The sequence below is a fragment of the Capsella rubella genome, unplaced genomic scaffold (genome assembly GCF_000375325.1).
Source record: "Capsella rubella cultivar Monte Gargano unplaced genomic scaffold, Caprub1_0 scaffold_3, whole genome shotgun sequence".
NCBI classification, from domain to species: Eukaryota; Viridiplantae; Streptophyta; class Magnoliopsida; order Brassicales; family Brassicaceae; genus Capsella; species Capsella rubella.
Window position 1 is genome coordinate 7984230 of NW_006238921.1, and position 20868 is coordinate 8005097.

A 20868-nucleotide genomic window follows, 5' to 3' on the forward strand; every position below is an offset into this window, starting at 1 on the left:
ATTATAATAATCAATTATATTAAATTAAACTTATTTAATGAACATCATACTGCAACATCTACTACAAAAATGTCACCAGTCAATGATTTTGTAAGATTAATAAAGCATATTTCTACAGCGATTCACTAAATCAAACCGTTGTTTTTGCCACATAATATTTACTGCAAGTTACATCAAATCATAATATTTACTGCAACTCGAGTTCGATAACTCATGTTACCAGTCGGAGCCTACATCGAATCGTAATACTTACTGCAACTCAATTTTGATAACTCGTGTTACCAGTCGGAGCCTATACTAGAGTTATAATAATATTGTAAGTCTGTCGTCATTGCTAGGTTTTAGATGTAATATAAATTATTTGTAAGGGCAAAATCGAGATTTTGCCTCATGGTTCGCCCTAACTAAACCCTAGTTCAAATTTTCTTTTCTTAACTCCATCGTACAAGTCTGTACTGTGATGATAGAGATTCGATATACAACTCTATCAGCAGACACTAACTCTATCAAATTTACGCTATTCTAGTCAGCGGAACTCTATCATCACTACAAGTAAATCTACCATAACGTGGACAAGTCTACCATCAAGTGTGAGAGCTCACAAATACTGTTTTGGCCACTATAATTCTACCACCACTGCAGTTAAGTCTGCTGTCTAACTCTATCATCCTGTTAACTCTCCCGCCACTATCATCAACTCTGTGAGGAAACTATATCGCTCCCATAACTCTAACTATCTTTTGGTCCTAAATCTACGGCCAATACCATTAGTCCATTACCCTATTTGATAACTCTAAAGTTGAGCCAACTCTACCGCCATTACAAGTAACTATACTAGGTAACTCTGTCATTTCAATCAATCTACCACCACTACAAAAATCTCTAACTTACAACTCTGTGTAATATCATACTCTCTACTACAAAATTCTATAATCCTCCTTAAGTCTACCATAACTAAATTGGTAGACTTATCGGTTGGCGGGAGTTTTTTCCACCAATAATGCTCTCTCTCTTCGACGTGGAATTTCTTTTTAATGTCATCGACCGTAATTACGTTTATTCCTGCAACTGGTTCAGAAGGACAAAACAGCCATTTTTCACATTGTTTCTCTCCCATCCAAATCAGTAATAAACAACAATTTAAGAGTTAGTTTCGCAATCCACCCGTTATTTTAAGATATGTTTTTAATATATTTTTGACGAATAAGTATTCCATTTAATGAGTAAAAATAGTGGCCGACAAAAAAAAATTGAGTAAAAATAGTGGTGATTTACCCAAATCTCTCTTTTGATATACTTTCATTAATTTTATATACTTCTAAAAACTAATTTGAAAACATAATTTCTCACTACGTACGTTGACGCTAAAACTGAAAAACAAATATCAGACCAAGAAACAAATGATAATTATTACAAGAATAAGTCACACAACCAATTCAAATCTATCCCTTACCTAAACTTAAAATATGATAATGCGTTGATATCAACAAGTGTTGTTGTGTTAATCAGAAAATGCCAAAAACCCAAGAAAGTATTATCCAGTTTCTCATCTCAGTCAGATTTTTAGATGACTAATTAAGTCAATTCACCAATGTGGCTGTTCGATTACCAAGAGCACAAATCCTTTAAATTCGAGATTCGGCTCTCTATGTGTTTGTTGGAATATAATGAATTTAGCTTTGAAAATTATAAATATTCATGTTCATTAATTATATGGACTATATATGTAACAAATTAAAAGTGCCTTAATATTAGGTTACGACTGAACATATTGTGTGATTAAAAACACACACACAAAATTCGAACTATGACTTTTTCTTTGGCGCTCCACTTCCCTCGCCGCAAATACCAAGTCTTGCCGTCCAAGCCCTCTCTCCTGTCTACAGACAAAACAATTTATGTTTTAGATTTAGTAGAGAGTGAATTGTTTTTTTAACGCAACCAAATAAAGGAAAACGTAATTACAGCAACATCTCAACTTTTAAACATTTTCACTCTAATAATCTATCTAATGATAAAAACTCTCCCCGGATAAAATATCAAAGCTATCCGAAGCAATGTCGTCAAATTTTGGGTTGGTCCCTATCATGGCTGTGGTGGCAATACAACTCTTCCTTATACCTAGCGTTTTGTCACTTAACCTTACAAATGCATATTTGCACCACAAATGTAATAACACCCAAGGAAAATATAGCAAGGGGAGTGCATTTGAGAAAAATATCAACTTAGCCATCCGTAGCAGCGATTCAAACAATTTTCTCAATGGTTTCGGCTACATCGAGAAAGGTGAGGATCCTAATAAAGTCTTCCTCATGTACCAATGCCGCGGGGACTCTTACGGATCCAAGTGTCGCTCCTGCGTAGACGCTGGTGTCTCTGAGGTAAATGTCACTTCAATATTATTAAATTAACAGTCATACATTTACATGGAAAATTGCAAGTACATACACATGCCACCTTTGTTTTGCGTTAAAATCTTAGAGATTTGTCTGGAGATGCTGATTCTCTAACTTTTTGGTTGAATTGAGACAAAACTGATAGAAATCTAAGGCTTTAATAAACTATATAGAATAGAAAGATTGTGACTAGCTAAAAAAAAAAAAAAGGCATGATGGTAAAACTATGCAATATCGTTGTTGACATATATGGATATGTCTATGACAGCTTCGTAGGAGATGTCCAAGAAATAAGGGGGCAATAATATGGTATGACCAATGTCTTGTTGAGATAACTACCATCAACTCCTTTAACAAGATTGATTATGAGAACGATTTCTATTTGTCCAACCCGAACAACGTGAGCGATAAGGAGTTGTTCAACAAGGAGATGTCAGCTCTCTTGGTGGAGCTAACAGATAAAGCCACCGATAAAAATAACATGAAAAACAATAAGTTTGTGCTTTACGCGGCAGGGGATAAGAGAATTGGAACGAAGACGGTGTATGCAATGGTGCAGTGCACGAAAGACTTAGTGACTACATCTTGCGCTGCGTGTTTCGAATGGATTTTCAAGATGTTTTCAGAGTGCTGTGATGGTAAGCGAGGAGGGAGAGTTTTGGGTACGAGTTGTAACTTTAGGTATGAGTTATACCCTTTTCTTAGAAATTAACGACTATATAGACTACAGTACGAGGCCTTCATATTGACTGTAAAGGGTCCATAGCTATACATTGGGTTACGTTTAATACATGTTTTGAGTGAATAAATGTACTATTTTCTCCTTGTGATTTCTTTTGTATATTTTCTTTAGTTCAAAGAAGCAGAAAGTGTTTTAGGTTTTACACAAAGTAATTCGACGGATAGTACCTTAACGACATAATCCTAAAAAAAATGAGGCCAAATTTGAAAAAGTACCGGTGGTTTAGTATTTTCTCACTTCATCAATTTTTTTTCTGAGTCAATTATGATTAGATAGATAACTAACATCTGACTCAAATTGGCAAAGTTTTAGTCATCTATCATATATACACATTTTTTTTCCTTTCACTTGTTTTAGTCCTATAGACCTAGTATTTGATTTGAAAATATTAATTTGCTAATCATTCTCCAATACTAGAAGAGATTTTATTTCAGACAAAAAGAATATGATAAACATTCTATGAATAAAATAATTCAAACTAAACTTACATAAAATATTTGATATTTTAAGCATTTGATAATTAAACGTTAAATAATTAAGGTAGCAAAAGCTCTTGTAAGCTAATTAAAAAAAAATGAAGTTAAAAAAAAAGGATTTTGGATAGGAATGGTTGATGTTATTTTCGAAATTAACTGAGGATCGTCCATATCGTTAAAGTAACAACTTAACACTGCCTTCATTTCAGGTGGACACCGAACGTTTTATGTAATTTAAATCAGACAAAACTGGTGTTCAAAAAAAAAAAAAATCAGACAAACCTCTCAGTTCTGACTTTTTCATCGCCTCCTGTCTCCTCGCCGCAAATACTAAGTCTCAACGCTCAAGTCCTCTCTCCTCTCTTACATAAAAGTTTTTTTTATTCATTTCAGAAATTGAAATGATCAATTGGTATCTGTTGAGTGTGACAAAAAAAATGACAACTTATTTAGCTTCCAGCGATTGTAAAACCATATCTACATAGCCATAGTCCCTCGAGTTTCCTATATAAATTAACATTCAAACAATGTTTTCAGCCTTTGGATCTGTTCCTATATTGGTCATGGTGGCCATACAACTTCTTCTTATTATACGCAACGTTTCTTCTTTGAACCTTACTAATGAGTATCTGGACCACAAATGCAGCAACACCGAAGGAAATTATAAGCAGGGGAGTGCATTCGAAAAAAATCTCAACTTAGTCCTCAGCACTCTCACCTCGGTTGGCAATTTTCGTGACGGTTTCCGCTATACTGAAGAAGGTGAGGTTCCAAATAACGTATTTGTAAAGTTCCAATGCCGCGGAGACTCCTACTGGTCCAAGTGCCCACCATGCATCAGTACTGCCGTCTCTGGGGTAACAATGACTTCCATAGTATTAATGAGCTGACGTTTAAATATAAAATCACAAGCTACACAAATCAGTTTTTGTTTGCTAAATCCTAGATAGTTTATTACATAAATAAATGAATTGAGAAAAGACTGATAGACGACTTTAAATTAGGATTAAACAATGCAATATTGTTCTTGACCGTTGTGTTTATATTTATGAATATGCATATGACGACAGCTTCGCAAGAGATGTCCAAGAAACAAGGGAGCAATAATATGGTATGACCAATGTCTTTTAAAGATATCTTCGGTCGGCTCCTTCAATAAGATTGACTACGAGAACGATATCTATTTGTCCAATCCAAAAAATGTCAAGGATCGAGAGATGTTTAACAAGGAGACGTTGGCTCTCCTAAAGAAGTTGGCATATAAAGCCTCCGATAGGAACAACTTAGACGGCAAACAGTTGGTGTTGTATGCGGCCGGAGAAAAGAGAATTGGGACAAAAAAGGTCTACGCAATGGCGCAGTGTACAAAAGACTTAATATTTACAAAGTGCCTTGAGTGTTTGGAAGGGGTTTTTAAAAAGTTTCCAGAATGTTGTGACGGTAAACAAGGAGGAAGAGTTTTAAGTACAAGCTGTAACTTTAGGTATGAGTTATATCCTTTTCTTAGAAACTAGGGACGGTACGATGAGAGCTCCATATCAAATGAAAGGGCTTGGGACCGGAATACGTACGGTCTTTTACATACATTATGTTGCGTTTTAATAAGTGGTTTGAGAAATTATTTTACTTTCAACTTTGCTATTTGTTTTGTATTTTTGCTTTTCTCAGCATAATTTATTAAAAGGAAGACTATAAGTAAATAATTTATCTAGGTGTATAAATCAGTAATGTGAGTGTTTAGTAAAGGTCTATATTTCGAAAAAAAGAAAGAAAAAAGTAAAAGGTCTATTAAATTAAAAAGGACCATTTCACAAAGAAGAAGTCTATACCACATAGCTCATAAAAGGTTTACTAAACTCTTACATTATGAGAGAAATTAACCTGAAATAAGTACATAAAATTTTAAGTATTTTTTTTGGCAAATTAAATTTCATAATTTTTTGCAGTAACGGACCACAAAAAGTGATGTGCAAAAGCAAAAGATGCGTACAAGAAAATAAATTGCAAAATCTTTGGAACAGTAAATATGAGCTATTTGCAATTGGGTATGAGATAGCTTAACAAAATTCCGAGCACCAAAGTTCTATTGTTCCTTGCACAAAATCAGTGGTGCATGCACCGAAGTGTTGGTATTGTGTGATTCTAATTTTCTCTGAGTTTTAACTTAATTAGTAAAGTATTCGAACTCTGACTTTTTCATATGCCCTCCACATCCCTCGCCGAGAATACCGAACTCCTTTCTCTTGTTCTTCTTACACACACACACACAAAGAAAAAACTCTTCTCCAAAACTAAATTAATAAAATCAAGTTTTGTATATAGCCAAGGGAATACTCTTTTGAAAAAATATTAGCTAATCTAGTTATACAAGCCAAACAACTAAACTCCTTCATATTCTCTATACAATAAGCAAGACAATATGTACTCTTCATGTTCTCTATTAAAACGTCTCGTTTTTGTCCGTTTCTTAGCGGTGGTGGCCATACAACTCGTGTTTATACGCAATGTTTCATCCCTAAACCTGACCAACGAGTATTTGCATCACAAATGCCTTGTTAGTGAAGGAAAATATAAGCCGGGAAGCGACTACGAGGATGTCCTTGACGATCACATTCGTACTCTCTCAACCTCAACTTTTCGCTCAGGTTCCATGCACATGACAAGTGGTCGGAAACCCAATGCTGCAACCATCATATACCAGTGCCGCGGTGATTCCTATGGGTCTAAGTGCCGCTCTTGTTATTCTGCTGGTATCGCCGGGGTAATGTTACATTCTATATATCATACTAAATGATGTTTTTTGCCATAAACATTTTGTTTGAAATAATTAATGTTTTATGTTTTAGGTTTTAATACAAACTAATAGATTGATTTCTTTTATGTTCCGTGGTTATTTGTATTAGGCAGTTTATGTTATTAGTTGTTGAATTACCTTTAGGTAGATGATAAATAATATATATATCTTTAAAAATTTTTTTTTTTTAATTTGTGTGTAAAGCCTTAAACGTCTTTTATTTTGATAGATAAAAAGCATTGGATATATATATTCATGCTCAAAAGTCAATTTAATTACAGTTAAAATTCAACAGTCTATGATCTCTCTGTCTTATTATTGCAAATTATTTTTGGGAATGTTGGCATTTTGTGTCAAAATTAGGTAGCTAGAATTGTCAGTAAAGATGATATCATTTGTTCATGTTATTAAATCGTGATTCCGCTATTGTTTAATATTTCATAATATTTAACGCTCTTCCATTTTTAAATAGGGATTTCTATTTTTCTAATAGTAATCTAAGATATTATTTTCTAATATAGTTGCATAATTTATTAGAAGCACAATAATTATGTAGTTTCTATTTTTATAGTTGCTATATCCTTTTATAATATAATGTATTAACTATTTTTAAACAGGTTGAAACATGTTTTAACTAATTTATAATGTACATGACAGCTTCGTAGGCGTTGCCCGAGAAACAAAGGTGGGATAGTATGGTTCGACCAATGTTTTGTCCAGATTACTTCAATCCCTAGCATCGACCTCGACATCTGGAAGATCTATTACGAGAACAATTTCGCCATATATAACCCGAAAAAAGTAAGTGGCGATAGAAAGTTATTCTACAAGGAGACAATGGCACTCCTCGGAGAGCTAACGCTAAAAGCAAACAGTAAAGACAACATGGACGACGGCAAGATGGCACTGTACGCAGCAGGGGAGAAGAGGGTCGGGACAAAGAAACTTTATGCAACGGTTCAGTGTATGAGAGATCTAGTTACGCCCAAGATGTGTAAAGAGTGTTTGGAAACCATTATCAAGAAGTATGTTAAGTGCTGCGATGGTAAACAAGGAGGGAGAGTTTTGGGTACGAGCTGTGATTTTAGGTATGAGCTTTACCCTTTTCTAAGGAATTCAGATTCACCAACAATTTGATGACGTTGAAGAACAGTTTCTCTTAACAAATTTCTTATTTTACTTCTGTTTTGCTAACTCTCTCGCAGTTCTGGTTTTTGAGCTTTTATTATTTATCTTTTTCTTCACTATCCCTTGTTTTGATCCGAAGTGTGCCAATGAACAAGATCCCAAGCATTATTCTTGACTCTTTGATTTGGTTATTAACTCAGACGTTAGCTATGAATATAAGATCCCAAAATACGTCATTCTTGACATCTTTCGAAAGTAATAAGCGAGTGACTTGTGAAAGCTTTGATTTAAAACATAGATTTATGTCTTTTGGTCAGAAGACATAAGATTAAAATTAAACAAGTTTGAATTAATCAAAACCTAATAAATAGAAAATACAAAAATGAGAGACTTACGTATGAAAGTTGAAACAGCGTCACAAGATCCCAACAGCAAAAATCATGTTGATCCTAGCACAAAACAAGTGGTGCACACTTCAAAGGTCGGCATAGTACTAATTCTATTTTCTAACAAGTTCTAATTTAGTAAAGGCTTTGACATTTTGACCTTTTCATCAGCCCTCCCCATCCCTCGCCGAAATACTCAAATCATCTCTCCTATTTGTTATAGTGACAAAACAAACGCTTCCTCTGAAAATTGTAATGTTAACATCCAATTAGTATAAGGCAACCAGAAAAGATTTTACTGTTTAGTTAATTTAGTTAGTAATGAATCCACTCATCTAAAATCCTTTTGAGTCTCCTATATATACAAACATCCCAATATTAGTCTTCCAAAAAGAATCAAAACTAACCAAAAACCATGCAAAATTTATATTGTTTATCAAAACGGTTCGTTTTGGTCATTTTCCCAGCCTTAGTGGCCACACAACTGCTCCTTATACGCAATGTTTCTTCCCTGAATGTTTGTACACGGGAGGTGATAACAATAATACGAGAGTTTGGGGACGATACGAAACCAATTCCTTTATTAACGTTTAAACGAGATCCGGGGTTACAATAGTAGGTCCTGCTACGACAGTTATAGATTATCTGCCGAGCCAGGAACCTTTACGAAATGGAAAGACAAACGCGAGAGAGCGGGTGGCTCAATCGCAATTCTACGAAACAGTTGGACAAAACGCAAGAGTGTCGTGGCTAGGCAGCGATTCTCTTGTTCTCTGGTTAATATCCTCTGGATCCCCCCCTGTTCCAAGCAATGATTCAATGCATTTATAGTGGCACAGAAACCTAGAAACTACTTGTGTCTCCCTTGCGAATGACGATTTTGCCCTCGGGAGCTTGATGGGCTTTTAAGCATAAGGAAGGCCCTCTTTTATTCCATGGGCTTATGTTTTGTGTCCACTAATACCTAAGGGCTATTGCCCATATCCAACACTGAACCTAACCAATGCGTATTTGCACCACAAATGCCTCGTCAATCAAGGGAAGTATAAGCCAGGAAGCCAGTACGAGAAAAACCTTAACTCTCACATCAAATTGCTTGTTAACTCAGATTTTCGCGATGGGTTTGGTCATGTGACAACTGCTATGGGAACTCCCAATATGGTAAACATTATATTCCAGTGCCGCGGAGACTCTTACCAGTCCAAGTGCCGCTCATGCTTTTCCGCCGGCATCTCCGAGGTAATGTCACTTATATTCAATATCCCTTTTATATATATTCAATGTTCAGTATCACTTATCCATATTTGCAAAGACATTTTCTCAAAGATTTTTTTTACGTTTCGCAAACACATAAATTTTAGAGGAATCTGTAAAATATGGGATTGATTTGTATATTATTATAATAATATATGAGAAATTTAAAAGATTGGTTGTATCTTTAGTGAAAAAATCAATAATTTATCGTTAGTGAATATATAGTTAATTTTGGAATTTTACGTTTCTTTACTTGTCATAAGTACTTTGTTATATTAACTTTTGAAAGGAAAAAACAAACATGATACTTTGTTTTGGTTCTTTGACTGAGACAGTATTGATAGTATAATGTTCTTGATTTTTTTGTTGACATATATACTAATTGTAAATGACAGCTTCGTAAGAGATGTTTGAGAAACAAAGGTGGAATCATATGGTTTGACCAGTGTTTTGTCGAGATTACTGCAATTGAGGTCATGGAGGTCAGTTACAAGAACAATTTTTATATGCACAATCCGAACAATGTAAGTGGCGATGCAAAGTCATTCAACATGGAGACAATTGCTTTCCTCAAACAGCTGATGTTGGAAGCAAACCGTAAAGACAACATGGAAGGGAGAATGATGGCACTGTATGCGGCCGGGGAGAAGATGATCAGGACAAAGAAGTTGTACGCAATGGTTCAGTGTACGAGAGATGTATTCATGTTTAAGACGCTGTGTAAAGAGTGTTTGGAAAGAATTATCAGTGAGTATCCCAAATGCTGCGACGGTAAACGAGGAGGAAGAGTTTTGGGCACAAGTTGTAACTTTAGGTATGAGTTATATCCTTTTCTCAGGACTTAAACATTGTTTGGTGAATGATGCAACACACATCTCTTGACAACTTTCCTTTTTTAGTAATTAAAAAAGTTTCTTTTATAAATAAGGTTTCAAGATCTGTTATCTATTTACCATTTGATTTTATTATTATTAAGGAGGTATAACATATACCACCGTATAATTTGATCAAATGTACCTTATTAATTAAAAAACTATGCAAATTTTTGTTGCTGACGTACAATATGTGAATTTATATTTATATGTTAAAAAGGAATACGATTTTATTATTATCAATAACACACATTTGAAAATGTATACTAAAAACGAACGATTATTATTATTATTATTAATCATATATTATATCCACAATTTTCTCTACATCACGTGAACACATATACTTTTGTACTGTCTTTTTTGCATTTTCATATGATCGCTTCTTAACGCAGCCACTGTGACAATTGCACCATCATATAAGATAACAATGGCCATTACATAAATCAATTTTATTGCAACGAGGCTTCATCATCCTGTCCATAATGTTTAAATCTGACTGGTCTTAATGATCCTTGTATATATAATCTTATTTTCCTTCTTGTACAGCGGGGAGAGAGATTTCTTTGACGTTTTCTAAAAGTTTTAACTTAGTAAACCATTTAAACATTTTTGACTTTTTCATCAGCCCTCCCTATCTCTCGCCGAAAAATACTTAAAATCTTCTCTCTTTCCTATGATAGAAAACAAAAGAAAAAATAAAAAACGTTTTGAGATTATTAGTTAATCTAGTTACTAAAGAAGACAGTCAGCTACAAACCTTCCGAGTCTCCTTTTTAAACACCTCAATAACAACGCTTCATTTATCTAAAAACACCCCCTCAAAAAAAATAAAAAATAAATCTAAAGCTATGTATTCATCATATTCTCTAATTAAATTGCTGGTTTGTTTCTATATCTTGTGTATACAAGTCCTCATACGTAGCGTTTCATCTTTGAATCTTACCAATGCTTATTTGCACCACAAATGCCTTGCTAGTCAAGGGAAATATAAGCAGGGAAGTGCGTATGAGGAAAACCTTAATCATGTCATCGATCACATTTCCACCTATCATTTTCGGGATGGTTTCAAACACACATCTCATGGTGACGCTCCTAATTCCGTCAACATCGTCTTCCAATGCCGCGGCGATTCCTATGGGTCTAAATGTGGTTCTTGCTATGCCACCGCAGTCGCCGGGGTAATGTCACTTCTTAACTAGTCATCATATATTTATACATATAACAGCAAACATTTGTTTTTCTTATGATTTTACTATGCATAGTAATAACGATTTGATTAGTACGTTGAATATGAAACTTTATAGCATATATCGATATGTATATGACAGTTTAGGAAGAGATGTCAAAGATACAAAGGAGGAATAATATGGTACGACCAATGTTTTCTCAAAGTTAGTACAATCAATACCCCTCCAACGAAGATGGATTACGAGAATACTTTTCCTATGCACAACCCAAACAACGTCAACGGGGATACCCAGTTGTTCGATCAAAATATGAAGGATTTTCTCTACGAGCTGGCGCTGAAGGCGGATAAACCCAAAGCTGATGGTAGCGGTTTGCTATATTACGCGACAGGGGAGAAGGTGCTCGGGAAGAATAAAGTGTATGCAATGGTGCAGTGTACATTAGACATATTTCATTGTAAGGTTTGTTTGAAATGGTGTATCAAGGAGCTTTCCAAGTGTTGCGAGGGTAAACAAGGAGCTAGAGTTTTGGGTACGAGTTGTAATGTTAGGTATGAGTTATACCCTTTTACTAGGACTTAATAGATTTTTTTTTATGATGATTCACAACATATGCTTTTGACAGCTTCCAATTTTATTTTGGTTTTATTTATGTTGCCCCTCTGTTTTTTTGTTTTGTTTGCTTAAATAGAGCATACATAAGGAGGAGGTCAGCATACAATAACATTTTTATTTTATTTACCATCTCATTGTTTTGATTGGGTATGGTTTCTCTTAAAGCGAAAATAATTGTTAAACACATGAAGTATAGCCTAAACACATCTTCAAAAATTAATGTATAAATACTTAAACAAATATCTGAATTTTCATGGTGTCATGCACAAACAAATATAAGTTTTTATCTCTCGATTTGAACCGATATTTCTTATCTCATGGTGTCATGCACAAACAAAGAAAATGTAAAACATAACAAATCTAGTTGCTTGCGATACAATTTATTTTTGCCATTATAGAACTAGAAGGAAAAATACATATCTGATGAATGACACAACATTTGTTAGAAATGTCGAATTAAATCGTGAGACAAAGTGCTATTCAATCCTCTTGGGGGTTAGCCCTTTTTCAGAGGAAATCCATAGAGAACCAAAATCTTTTTGCTCATTGCTCAAAACTAGTGGTAAAAAAGTTTGTATCGTGTGATTTATATTTTCTTAATTTCTAAGATAGTTAACTTAAAAATATTTAAACTTTGACTTTTTCATTGGCCGTCCCCATCTGTCGGCGTAAAATACCCAACCACCTTTTCATGTCTGTTACAGACAACAAAACGTATTTCCTACAAAAGTGAAATAAACAATCGAAATTTGTATTGAGGAAACCAAAAACCGAATATTATCTCTAGGTAATTAGTTAATCTAGTTACTAATGAAGCCAATCAGCTTAAGAAATTCCTGAGTCTCCTATATAAACATCTCAATCTCAAAACTTCCATTTTTTGATAAATAAAAACACCTCTTTAATTTGTACGATACATAAACCTAAAGCAATGTACTATTCATGTTCCCTATTGAAACACCTTGTTTATCTCCATGTATTGGCTATACAACTATTTTTCATAGGCAATGTTGCATCCCTAAATCTTACCAATGATTACTTGCACCACAAATGCCGCATCAATCAAGGGAAATACCAGTCCGGAAGTGAGTACGAGAAAAACCTCAACTCTCTCACCCGTGACCTCTCTACCAATAAATTTCCAACTGGTTTCATACACATTTCTAATGGTGAGCCTCCTAATTATGTCACCATCATATTCCAGTGCCGCGGTGATTCTCACGGCCCCAACTGTCGCTCCTGCTTTTCTACCGCCGTTGCTGGGGTAATGTCACTTTAACATCTTTTCATATAATTTATCGTGTGGTACACTGCATAACACTATGTCAATATAAAAGGAGAAATAACTATAGAAAAAACAAAACTCACATAAGAACTAGGTGACACAAATTTGAGCCAGGTCATACGCATCAAATGTTACAATATTGCATATTATCATTTAATGGAAATATTGATAATCCTTAAATAAAACATATATGGATAATTTGACAGTTTCATAGGAGATGTTCGAGAAACAAAGGGGGGATAATTTGGTACGACCAATGTTTTCTCGACGTTAGTATGATAAATGACCGAATGCCAAGGAAGCTCAATTATGAAAATACATTCCCAATGCACAACCCAAACAACGTGAGAGAGGATACAAAGGCATTTGACAAGAAGACAAGGGATTTCCTCTACAAGCTGATTGCTAAAGCTGATAAACCCGACAAGGATGGCGTAAACTTTTTATATTACGCAGCAGAGGAAATGCGAATTGGAACGAACAAAGTGTATGCAATGGTGCAGTGTGCGAAAGACATACAGAGTTGTAAGGTTTGTTTGGAATGGAGTATCAAGGAGCTTTCTAAGTGTTGTGGCGGTAAAAAAGGAGCTAGAATATTGGGCACAAGTTGTAATATTAGGTATGAGCTATACCCTTTTATTAGGACCTACAAGACTCTTTGAGGATGATGCATAACACATTCTATTGAACTTCCAATTTTGTTTTGGTTTTCTTGACTTTGGTAATTCTCTTTTTTTTAAGCCTTAGACCATTCTTTTTTCCTGGTTTGCTTATTTGTGTTGTCTAGCTATGTCCTTGGTTACAGACTAAAACATTTTTTATTTTTCTTAGTCAAAAACATTGTTATTCCTCACAGAGACGATATCTTTCTTCTCCAATCTTCGTTTCTTATCTCCAGATAAGTACTTAAAATTATAGCAAACTTTTTAAAAATCTACATTTACCCGCGTTATCAAAATACTTCGGCAACCTTATATTAATACGTTTACAAGTGTAAAGAACTTGAACAACAACAACCTTCCATTTATTAGTTGGAAAGCATCAAGTGTTTATTCACTATACAAAATTTCGTTTTAAGTTAATCTTTACAATGATAATATCTAGTCATTGTTACACAATCTGAAAACTACGTTAGATTTATTGCTCCCGACCAACTTCTATTTTAAACAAAGTGCCATTAAAATGATCTCCCACAACCATATATATATCAATGCAATGAACACCAACTAAAAGCTTGAAGATATGCAACCTCCCCACTTGTGATCCTACTATATATATGTTTACAGCCTCAATCCTCAAATAAATTATAACCCCATCTCACTACACCATCCTGTGTAATCATCCAACCTCCTCAATGATGCATCAAAAATAGTTTGGCCGACGAAAATAGTTGTTACCCTTTGAATATCCAAACACATTGTTTCGGTCCTATTTTCTAGACTTTTAACTTAGTAAAACTTTGAACTTTGACTATTTCATCTGGTTTCCACATCCCTCGCCTAACTCATCTCTCTCTCGTATCTATTATAGACAATTCTTTTACAAACTGAAATAAACAAAAACAAATATAGCTTTGAGAAATATAGTTAATATAGTTACTAATGAGACGAATCAGCTAAATTCCTATTGTCTCTCTCAAAATAGAAGAAATATCCAAAACAATGTATTCTTTGTATTCCCTATCAAAATGCCTTGTTTCTTTACATATATTGACTATACTCCTCCTCATACACAGAGCTTCATCCTTGAATCTTACTAATGAGTATATTCACCACAACTGCCGCGTTAGTCAAGGAAAATATCAGCCGGGAAGTAAGTACGAGAAAGATCTCAACTCTCTCATCCGTAGAGTTTCTGCCGATAGGTTTATAGATGGCTTCAAACACTCATCTAATGGTGAGGATACCAATTCCATCACCATCATATTTCAATGTCGCGGTGACTCTTACAAGTCCAAGTGCGCCTCATGTTATGCCACCGCCGTCGCCGGGGTATTGTTACTTTAACATTTTTAAATTTATAGTCTATATCTTGTTGTTCTTTGTAAATCACTTCATTAAAGCCAAAAGAAAATTGACTATAAGAAACCAAAACACATGTTACATAATAACCAAATTTATGGTGTGGGAAGCGTTGACGTCCAAGAAAAGGTTACTTGGTTATAAATATTAAAGGCATATCTCACTAGTTAGAAAAAGGTTATAATAATTCTTTGATTCTTTTTATTAAAATAAATGTACTAGGTTATCTTATCTTAAAATTATTATACTGAACCTTCTAAATACCATAACATTAAATATGATGGTATATTGGTATATACATATCATTGAATTATACATATATTTTATATCATATCATTTGGTTGATTTACCTCGCATACAATTGATCTCCTGTATGGTTCATCTCACACTTCATACCAAAATACATATGTATATGTCTATTACAGTTTCGTAGAAGATGTCCGCGAAACAAAGGAGGTACAATATGGTACGACCAATGTTTTCTTGATGTGAGTATGATTAATGAACATGCCCCAAGACTGATGAACTACGAGAATATTTATACTATGCACAGCCCAAACAACATGAAAGGGGATACAAACTCGTTCAACAAAAAGACCACTGATTTCCTCCATAACTTGATTGTAAAAGCTGATACAACCGACGTAGATGGCATCAACTTTCTATACTACGCAGCAGGGGAACTGAGACTTGGGAAGAAAACATTGTATGGAATGGTTCAGTGTGCGAAAGATATAAGAAGTTGTAAAGGTTGTTTGGAATGGAGTATTAGGCAGCTTTCTAAGTGTTGCGATGGTAAACAAGGAGGGAGAGTTTTGACTACGAGTTGTAATCTTAGGTATGAGCTATACCCTTTTCTTAGGACTTGAAAGACTCGTTGATGAGATGATGCAGAATCTTGACGGCTTTCCAAATTTGTTTTGGTTTTGCTACCTTTCTAGTTTTTCTAAGCTTTTTACCATATTTTTGGTTTTAGGGACGAAAGCTTTCTTCTCCTCTGTTTCATTCTTATTTCCATATATATTTTCAAAATTGATCAAACGTTGATATACAAAAAGAACCAACATTTACCCACATAATGAATACTTCTATACTGTGTACATCATTCCATGTGAGCTGCATACTTATGCAAATAAGCTCTTACTTAATGTACGATATAATATTTTGTGTGATGTTGTACTAGTGACTGAAAGAATTTTTGGGCGGATATTATAAAAAGGCAAAAAATTACTTACTTTGGTCTAACGACCGTCAAAATATGAAATAAATAGAAGGAAAATGATGCATGTAACTATATCATCCAGAACTAAATATTTTCTAGAATTCTTGATTTTTATTCTCTATAATATTTAGAGGTGGAGAAAGGGGGAAAACAATTTTAAAGAGACTTTAAAAATTTCATCAAATTTTGGAGTTGGCCCAACAAGTGATAATTGGATCATTGACCAAATAGTTAAGTACTTAATCCCAAAATCAAGTTAATATTTCAAAAAAAAGATACAGTTTAACAAATCCCCAATACCTTGCTCCTTCAATATATAAAACTTGTGGTGATTCCTTTTCTCTAAAAAAAAATAATTTAGTAAAACACATAAAATTTTGACTTTTCAATTGGCTATCCTCACCCTTCGCCGAAAAATACCCAACCCTTTCTCTCGTCTGTTACATAAGAAAAAGAAGAAAAAAAACATTTCTTGAAACCAAACTCAAATGATACAATAGAATTTTGTATAAAGTAACCAAAAGAGAGAGAATGTTGTTTTCAGATAAATAGTTAATAATCCAGTTACCAATGTGTTTCAATAAGCTAAAATCCTTCTAAGCCTCCAAAAAACATCTTAATCCCATTCATTGATACTCAAAAAAAATCACAATGTACTCTTCATATTCTCTATGCAAATACCTCGTTTCTTTCCATATCTTGGCTATACAACTCCTAATACGCAGCGTTTCATCCCTGAATATTACGAACGAGTATCTTAACCACAAATGCCGGGTTGACCAAGGAAAATACCAGCCAGGATGTAAATACGAAAAAGACCTCAACTCTCTCATACGTTTCAACGCCGACGATACATCTACACGCGGTTTTATTCATAGCGCTAGTAGTGAGGGTCGCAATTCCACTACCATCATATTCCAGTGTCGCGGGGACACGCACAAGTCAAACTGTCGAACCTGCTATGACACTGCCGTGGCCGGGGTAACGTAACAGCCAATTCAACATTATCCCATATAACACCGCATTAGAGCTTAAAGATAAATAGTTATTGGAAACCAAAACTCATAATTACAATTTTGAATAGGGGTCACTAATTTACATCTTAGTAGCGATAAAGTTTTAGTTGATTTTTTATTTTATTTTACAAAATAGTTATATAAAAAAGTTGCAAAGCATTATTCTTTGGAAAAAAAAACATATGTTGGCATTGAAGCATCATTGGAAATAAACCACTATGTATATGTTTTTGACAGTTTCGTAAGAGATGTCCGAGAAATAAAGGGGGGATAATATGGTACGACCAATGTTTTCTCGATATTAGTATGATCAATGAACACGTCCCAAGGAAGATGAATTATCAGAATACTTTCTCAATGCATAACACAAACAATGTGAAGGGGGATACAAAGTCGTTCAACAAGAAGACAAGAGATTTATTACAACGGCTGATCGGGGAAGCTGATAAGGAAGGCCCGGATGGCGTCGAGTTGTTATATTATGCGGTAGGAGAGGAGAGAATCGGTACGCGAAAAGTGTATGCAATGGTGGAGTGTGTGAAAGACGTAGCTGACTGCAGGCTATGTTTGGAATGGAGTATCAAGCGGCTTCCCAAGTGTTGTGACGGTAAACAGGGAGCGAGAGTTTTGGGTACGAATTGTAATCTTAGGTATGAGCTATATCCTTTTCTTAGGACTTAAAATGACTCTTTGATGTTGGTGCAGAACAACATTGTTTTGACAACTTTTTGTTTTGTTTTGGTTTTATTTATTTTATAAGTCTCTTATTTTAAACATTTAACAACAAGAATAAAAAAAGAAAAGAAATTACCTATCCGTTGTACTTTACATTTGTTTGTTTAGGCCTAATTAAAACTTTGTTATGTATTCAGTCTTTCTTAATTATTTACAAATAACTTTTGATGATTTAAAATGAAATACAAAACACTCAAAACATTTTCCCGCAGTATACTTTTCCGCAACGTCATTTGATGTGATCTACATGACTACATTATTTTCTTTGGTCTTTCAGTCATTTCTTAGCTGAATCAAAAGAGATATACTCTTCTGTTTTGTTTAAAGCAAATTGTTTGATTTTCTCCATTATGAAATATCCAAATAGACTAGGACGATTGTCTAATAATTTTGTTAATGTCCCCTACTATATTCAAATCCGCATATTACACGTTGTTAACTAAAAAGCTAATCACATAAAAGATAAACTTTTTTGGTTTTGCCAAATGATTTCAAAAAATTGGGTTAAAGCTATTTACGAAAATAAATTTCAAGAAACTTAGGATGAAGGAGTAAAATTAAAATACTTTCGGACATTTTATATTGTTTTGAGGTTTCAATTTTGCTTGGAAAAAGATTTCAACCAAACCTTACAAAAACGTTTAGTCTAATCAGTAATCAGATCTAGAGCTTTGACCATTGCAATTACTTTAACGGAAGATTAGTATGTTCGTCGTTCTTCCTTGACTGAAGAAGAAATGTTCAAAACGGAACTGTTTCGGCAAAATAACTCTACGTAAAAATTATGTTATTTTAGGTTCAATCCGTTAACTCCGCAAGCCTAAATTAGTTAACATGTTCGAGAAAAAGATGCAAAAAAAAAAAAGTTATAGAGAATCTACATAAAACAATTGTGGTTGTAATTAATATGCATATTTGAGAAGAATGTTTATGCATTAAATATATGTCCTACCCCATTACCTAGTTTCACATGATTATTATGCATGAAAGATAAGCTAATTGCTGCTAGCTCAAAACTAGTGGTGCACACACAACAAGTTTTGTATTGTGTGATTCCATTTTCTAAGAGTTTTAACATTTTGAACTTTTTGACTTTTTCATCGGCCCTCCCCATCTCTCGCCGAAAAAAAACCTCAAACTCTCCTCTCTTTCTTGTCTGTTACAAACAAAAGCAAACCATGTCTTCCACAAACTGAAATGATCAACAGAATTTTGTATAAGGTCAGTAGAAAATAATACAGTTTTAAGATAACTAGTTAATCAAGTTACTAATGAGACCAATCAGCTAAATTCCTTCAAGAGTCTCCTACATAAAACACATCTCAATCTCAACGTTTCCTTCATCCAAAAGAAATCAAAATCCATAACAATGAACTCTTCATATTCTCTATCCAAACGCCTAGTTAATGTCCCTATCTTGGCCATGCAACTTCTCCTCCTACGCAGCGTTTCATCACTAAACCTAACCAATGAGTATCTTAACCACAAATGCTTCGTCAGTGAAGGGAAATACAAGCATGGTGGTATGTATGAGAAAAACCTCAACGTTCTCAACCGTTATGTCGCTGAAAATGATCTTGCAAGCGGTTTCGTACATGTTTCTCATGGCGAGGCTCCAGATTCCGTCAACATCATATTACAGTGTCGTGGGGACTCCTTCAGGTCCTATTGTCATCCTTGCTATACCACTGCCGTCAAAGAGGTAATGTCACGAAACATTAATTAGCTAATAATGCCATCGAAATGTTTTTTATTTGTGGTATGATAATATAAAAGAATATTCCAATTTTTTGTATTTATAGTTTGATTTCATTAAGAGATATTGTATAGGGATTGAATTTATAGTATATATCTACATTCTATTTCTAAAATCACTTAAAAGTAAAAAGAAAAATACATATCTTTCATTGATAAATTAAATCGTCATTTAAAATGTGCATACGACAGTTTCACAAGAGATGTCAAGGAGACAAAGCAGGAATAATATGGTACGACCAATGTTTTCTTGTAATTTCAAAGTTCAAACCCCAACTCCCAAGGAAGATTGATTTCAAAAACACATTTTCAATGCAAAACCCAAAAAACGTGAACAAGGAAGCAAGATCATTTGACAAGATGACAAAGGATTTCCTCTACGAGCTGGTGCGAAAAGCCTCTTATCCCACTGTGGTCGAACACCAGTCTACATATTACGCTGCGGGGGAGAAAAAGCTCGGGACGACGAAACTATATGCAATGATGCAATGTGCATCGGACATATTGCAATGTAAGGTTTGTTTGGAATGGTGTATCAGAGAGCTTTCCAAGTGCTGCAATGGTAAACAAGGAGGGAGAGTTTTGGGTATGAGCTGTAATCTTAGGTATGAGCTATACCCTTTTCTTAGGAGTTAACAGACCGTTTTGATGTTAATACCAAACACATTCTCTTGACATCTCTCCAACTTTGTTCTGGTTTTGTTTGCGTCTTTATTATATATTGTTTGGTTTTGTAACAAATCTTGTTTGGATCTTCAACAATCAGTGTATACTTATATTTTAGACTAATGAAGACCTTTCAAAGTAATGCTACAATATTTGAGAAGTTAATAAGAGAAAATTGTCTCTTTCTTTTTCAATTATACGTGTCATTACATTCTCATTTGTCTTTTGCAAAACCTTTATTCTTTATAATAAAAGGTAATGAAACTCGTTGTGTGGAAAGATCTTCGTCAAACATTGACCAAGAGAAGAAAAATC

The 20868-nt window shown here is 34.3% G+C and overlaps 9 protein-coding genes across 11 annotated transcripts; all 9 read left to right on the forward strand.

Moving 5' to 3' along the window:
* The first annotated feature begins 2051 nt into the window (after positions 1-2051).
* On the forward strand, positions 2052-3108 carry LOC17893023 (putative cysteine-rich repeat secretory protein 27). 2 transcript variants are annotated; one of them, XM_023786857.1, is made up of 2 exons: positions 2052-2381; positions 2665-3108. In XM_023786857.1, the coding sequence occupies exons 1-2, from the start codon at positions 2058-2060 to the stop codon at positions 3106-3108; spliced, it is 768 nt and encodes a 255-aa protein (XP_023642625.1). In that variant the 5' UTR covers positions 2052-2057. The 2 variants fall into 2 exon arrangements, with proteins under 2 accessions (XP_023642625.1, XP_023642624.1); XM_023786856.1 differs by having other exon boundaries at positions 2058-2381; positions 2755-3108.
* Positions 3109-4141: 1033 nt separating this feature from the next.
* LOC17893263 (cysteine-rich repeat secretory protein 29) lies at positions 4142-5128 on the forward strand. 2 transcript variants are annotated; one of them, XM_006299395.1, is made up of 2 exons: positions 4142-4471; positions 4685-5128. In XM_006299395.1, exons 1-2 carry the CDS (start codon positions 4142-4144, stop codon positions 5126-5128), a joined length of 774 nt encoding a protein of 257 aa, XP_006299457.1. The 2 variants fall into 2 exon arrangements, with proteins under 2 accessions (XP_006299457.1, XP_023642590.1); XM_023786822.1 differs by having other exon boundaries at positions 4775-5128.
* A 905-nt stretch (positions 5129-6033) lies between these two features.
* On the forward strand, positions 6034-7545 carry LOC17893867 (putative cysteine-rich repeat secretory protein 40). Its single transcript, XM_023786871.1, has 2 exons — positions 6034-6375; positions 7066-7545. The coding sequence occupies exons 1-2, from the start codon at positions 6034-6036 to the stop codon at positions 7543-7545; spliced, it is 822 nt and encodes a 273-aa protein (XP_023642639.1).
* Positions 7546-8337: 792 nt separating this feature from the next.
* LOC17891939 (putative cysteine-rich repeat secretory protein 31) lies at positions 8338-10021 on the forward strand. The gene is made up of 3 exons (XM_006299830.1): positions 8338-8439; positions 8892-9161; positions 9572-10021. Exons 1-3 carry the CDS (start codon positions 8338-8340, stop codon positions 10019-10021), a joined length of 822 nt encoding a protein of 273 aa, XP_006299892.1.
* An 878-nt stretch (positions 10022-10899) lies between these two features.
* On the forward strand, positions 10900-11820 carry LOC17891672 (putative cysteine-rich repeat secretory protein 32). The gene is made up of 2 exons (XM_006298314.1): positions 10900-11229; positions 11380-11820. Exons 1-2 carry the CDS (start codon positions 10900-10902, stop codon positions 11818-11820), a joined length of 771 nt encoding a protein of 256 aa, XP_006298376.1.
* A 964-nt stretch (positions 11821-12784) lies between these two features.
* On the forward strand, positions 12785-13800 carry LOC17891179 (cysteine-rich repeat secretory protein 34). The gene is made up of 2 exons (XM_006299435.1): positions 12785-13117; positions 13345-13800. The coding sequence occupies exons 1-2, from the start codon at positions 12785-12787 to the stop codon at positions 13798-13800; spliced, it is 789 nt and encodes a 262-aa protein (XP_006299497.1).
* A 999-nt stretch (positions 13801-14799) lies between these two features.
* On the forward strand, positions 14800-16028 carry LOC17892348 (putative cysteine-rich repeat secretory protein 33). The gene is made up of 2 exons (XM_023786909.1): positions 14800-15129; positions 15585-16028. The coding sequence occupies exons 1-2, from the start codon at positions 14800-14802 to the stop codon at positions 16026-16028; spliced, it is 774 nt and encodes a 257-aa protein (XP_023642677.1).
* Positions 16029-17032: 1004 nt separating this feature from the next.
* LOC17893820 (cysteine-rich repeat secretory protein 34) lies at positions 17033-18078 on the forward strand. The gene is made up of 2 exons (XM_006299765.1): positions 17033-17362; positions 17635-18078. Exons 1-2 carry the CDS (start codon positions 17033-17035, stop codon positions 18076-18078), a joined length of 774 nt encoding a protein of 257 aa, XP_006299827.1.
* A 1423-nt stretch (positions 18079-19501) lies between these two features.
* Positions 19502-20523, forward strand: LOC17890702 (putative cysteine-rich repeat secretory protein 35). The gene is made up of 2 exons (XM_006299292.1): positions 19502-19834; positions 20080-20523. Exons 1-2 carry the CDS (start codon positions 19502-19504, stop codon positions 20521-20523), a joined length of 777 nt encoding a protein of 258 aa, XP_006299354.1.
* The last annotated feature ends 345 nt before the right edge of the window (positions 20524-20868 follow it).

Coding starts and splice junctions, on each gene's coding strand:
- LOC17892348 (XM_023786909.1), top strand. CDS start 14,800: ATGTATTCTTTGTATTCCCTATCAAAATGCCTTGTTTCTTTACATATA. Junction 15,130..15,584: donor ATGCCACCGCCGTCGCCGGG/GTATTGTTACTT, acceptor TGTCTATTACAG/TTTCGTAGAAGATGTCCGCG.
- LOC17893820 (XM_006299765.1), top strand. CDS start 17,033: ATGTACTCTTCATATTCTCTATGCAAATACCTCGTTTCTTTCCATATC. Junction 17,363..17,634: donor ATGACACTGCCGTGGCCGGG/GTAACGTAACAG, acceptor TGTTTTTGACAG/TTTCGTAAGAGATGTCCGAG.
- LOC17891939 (XM_006299830.1), top strand. CDS start 8,338: ATGCAAAATTTATATTGTTTATCAAAACGGTTCGTTTTGGTCATTTTC. Junction 8,440..8,891: donor GCAATGTTTCTTCCCTGAAT/GTTTGTACACGG, acceptor CTAATACCTAAG/GGCTATTGCCCATATCCAAC. Junction 9,162..9,571: donor TTTCCGCCGGCATCTCCGAG/GTAATGTCACTT, acceptor TGTAAATGACAG/CTTCGTAAGAGATGTTTGAG.
- LOC17893263 (XM_006299395.1), top strand. CDS start 4,142: ATGTTTTCAGCCTTTGGATCTGTTCCTATATTGGTCATGGTGGCCATA. Junction 4,472..4,684: donor TCAGTACTGCCGTCTCTGGG/GTAACAATGACT, acceptor ATATGACGACAG/CTTCGCAAGAGATGTCCAAG.
- LOC17890702 (XM_006299292.1), top strand. CDS start 19,502: ATGAACTCTTCATATTCTCTATCCAAACGCCTAGTTAATGTCCCTATC. Junction 19,835..20,079: donor ATACCACTGCCGTCAAAGAG/GTAATGTCACGA, acceptor TGCATACGACAG/TTTCACAAGAGATGTCAAGG.
- LOC17891672 (XM_006298314.1), top strand. CDS start 10,900: ATGTATTCATCATATTCTCTAATTAAATTGCTGGTTTGTTTCTATATC. Junction 11,230..11,379: donor ATGCCACCGCAGTCGCCGGG/GTAATGTCACTT, acceptor TGTATATGACAG/TTTAGGAAGAGATGTCAAAG.
- LOC17893867 (XM_023786871.1), top strand. CDS start 6,034: ATGTACTCTTCATGTTCTCTATTAAAACGTCTCGTTTTTGTCCGTTTC. Junction 6,376..7,065: donor ATTCTGCTGGTATCGCCGGG/GTAATGTTACAT, acceptor TGTACATGACAG/CTTCGTAGGCGTTGCCCGAG.
- LOC17891179 (XM_006299435.1), top strand. CDS start 12,785: ATGTACTATTCATGTTCCCTATTGAAACACCTTGTTTATCTCCATGTA. Junction 13,118..13,344: donor TTTCTACCGCCGTTGCTGGG/GTAATGTCACTT, acceptor ATAATTTGACAG/TTTCATAGGAGATGTTCGAG.
- LOC17893023 (XM_023786857.1), top strand. CDS start 2,058: ATGTCGTCAAATTTTGGGTTGGTCCCTATCATGGCTGTGGTGGCAATA. Junction 2,382..2,664: donor TAGACGCTGGTGTCTCTGAG/GTAAATGTCACT, acceptor TGTCTATGACAG/CTTCGTAGGAGATGTCCAAG.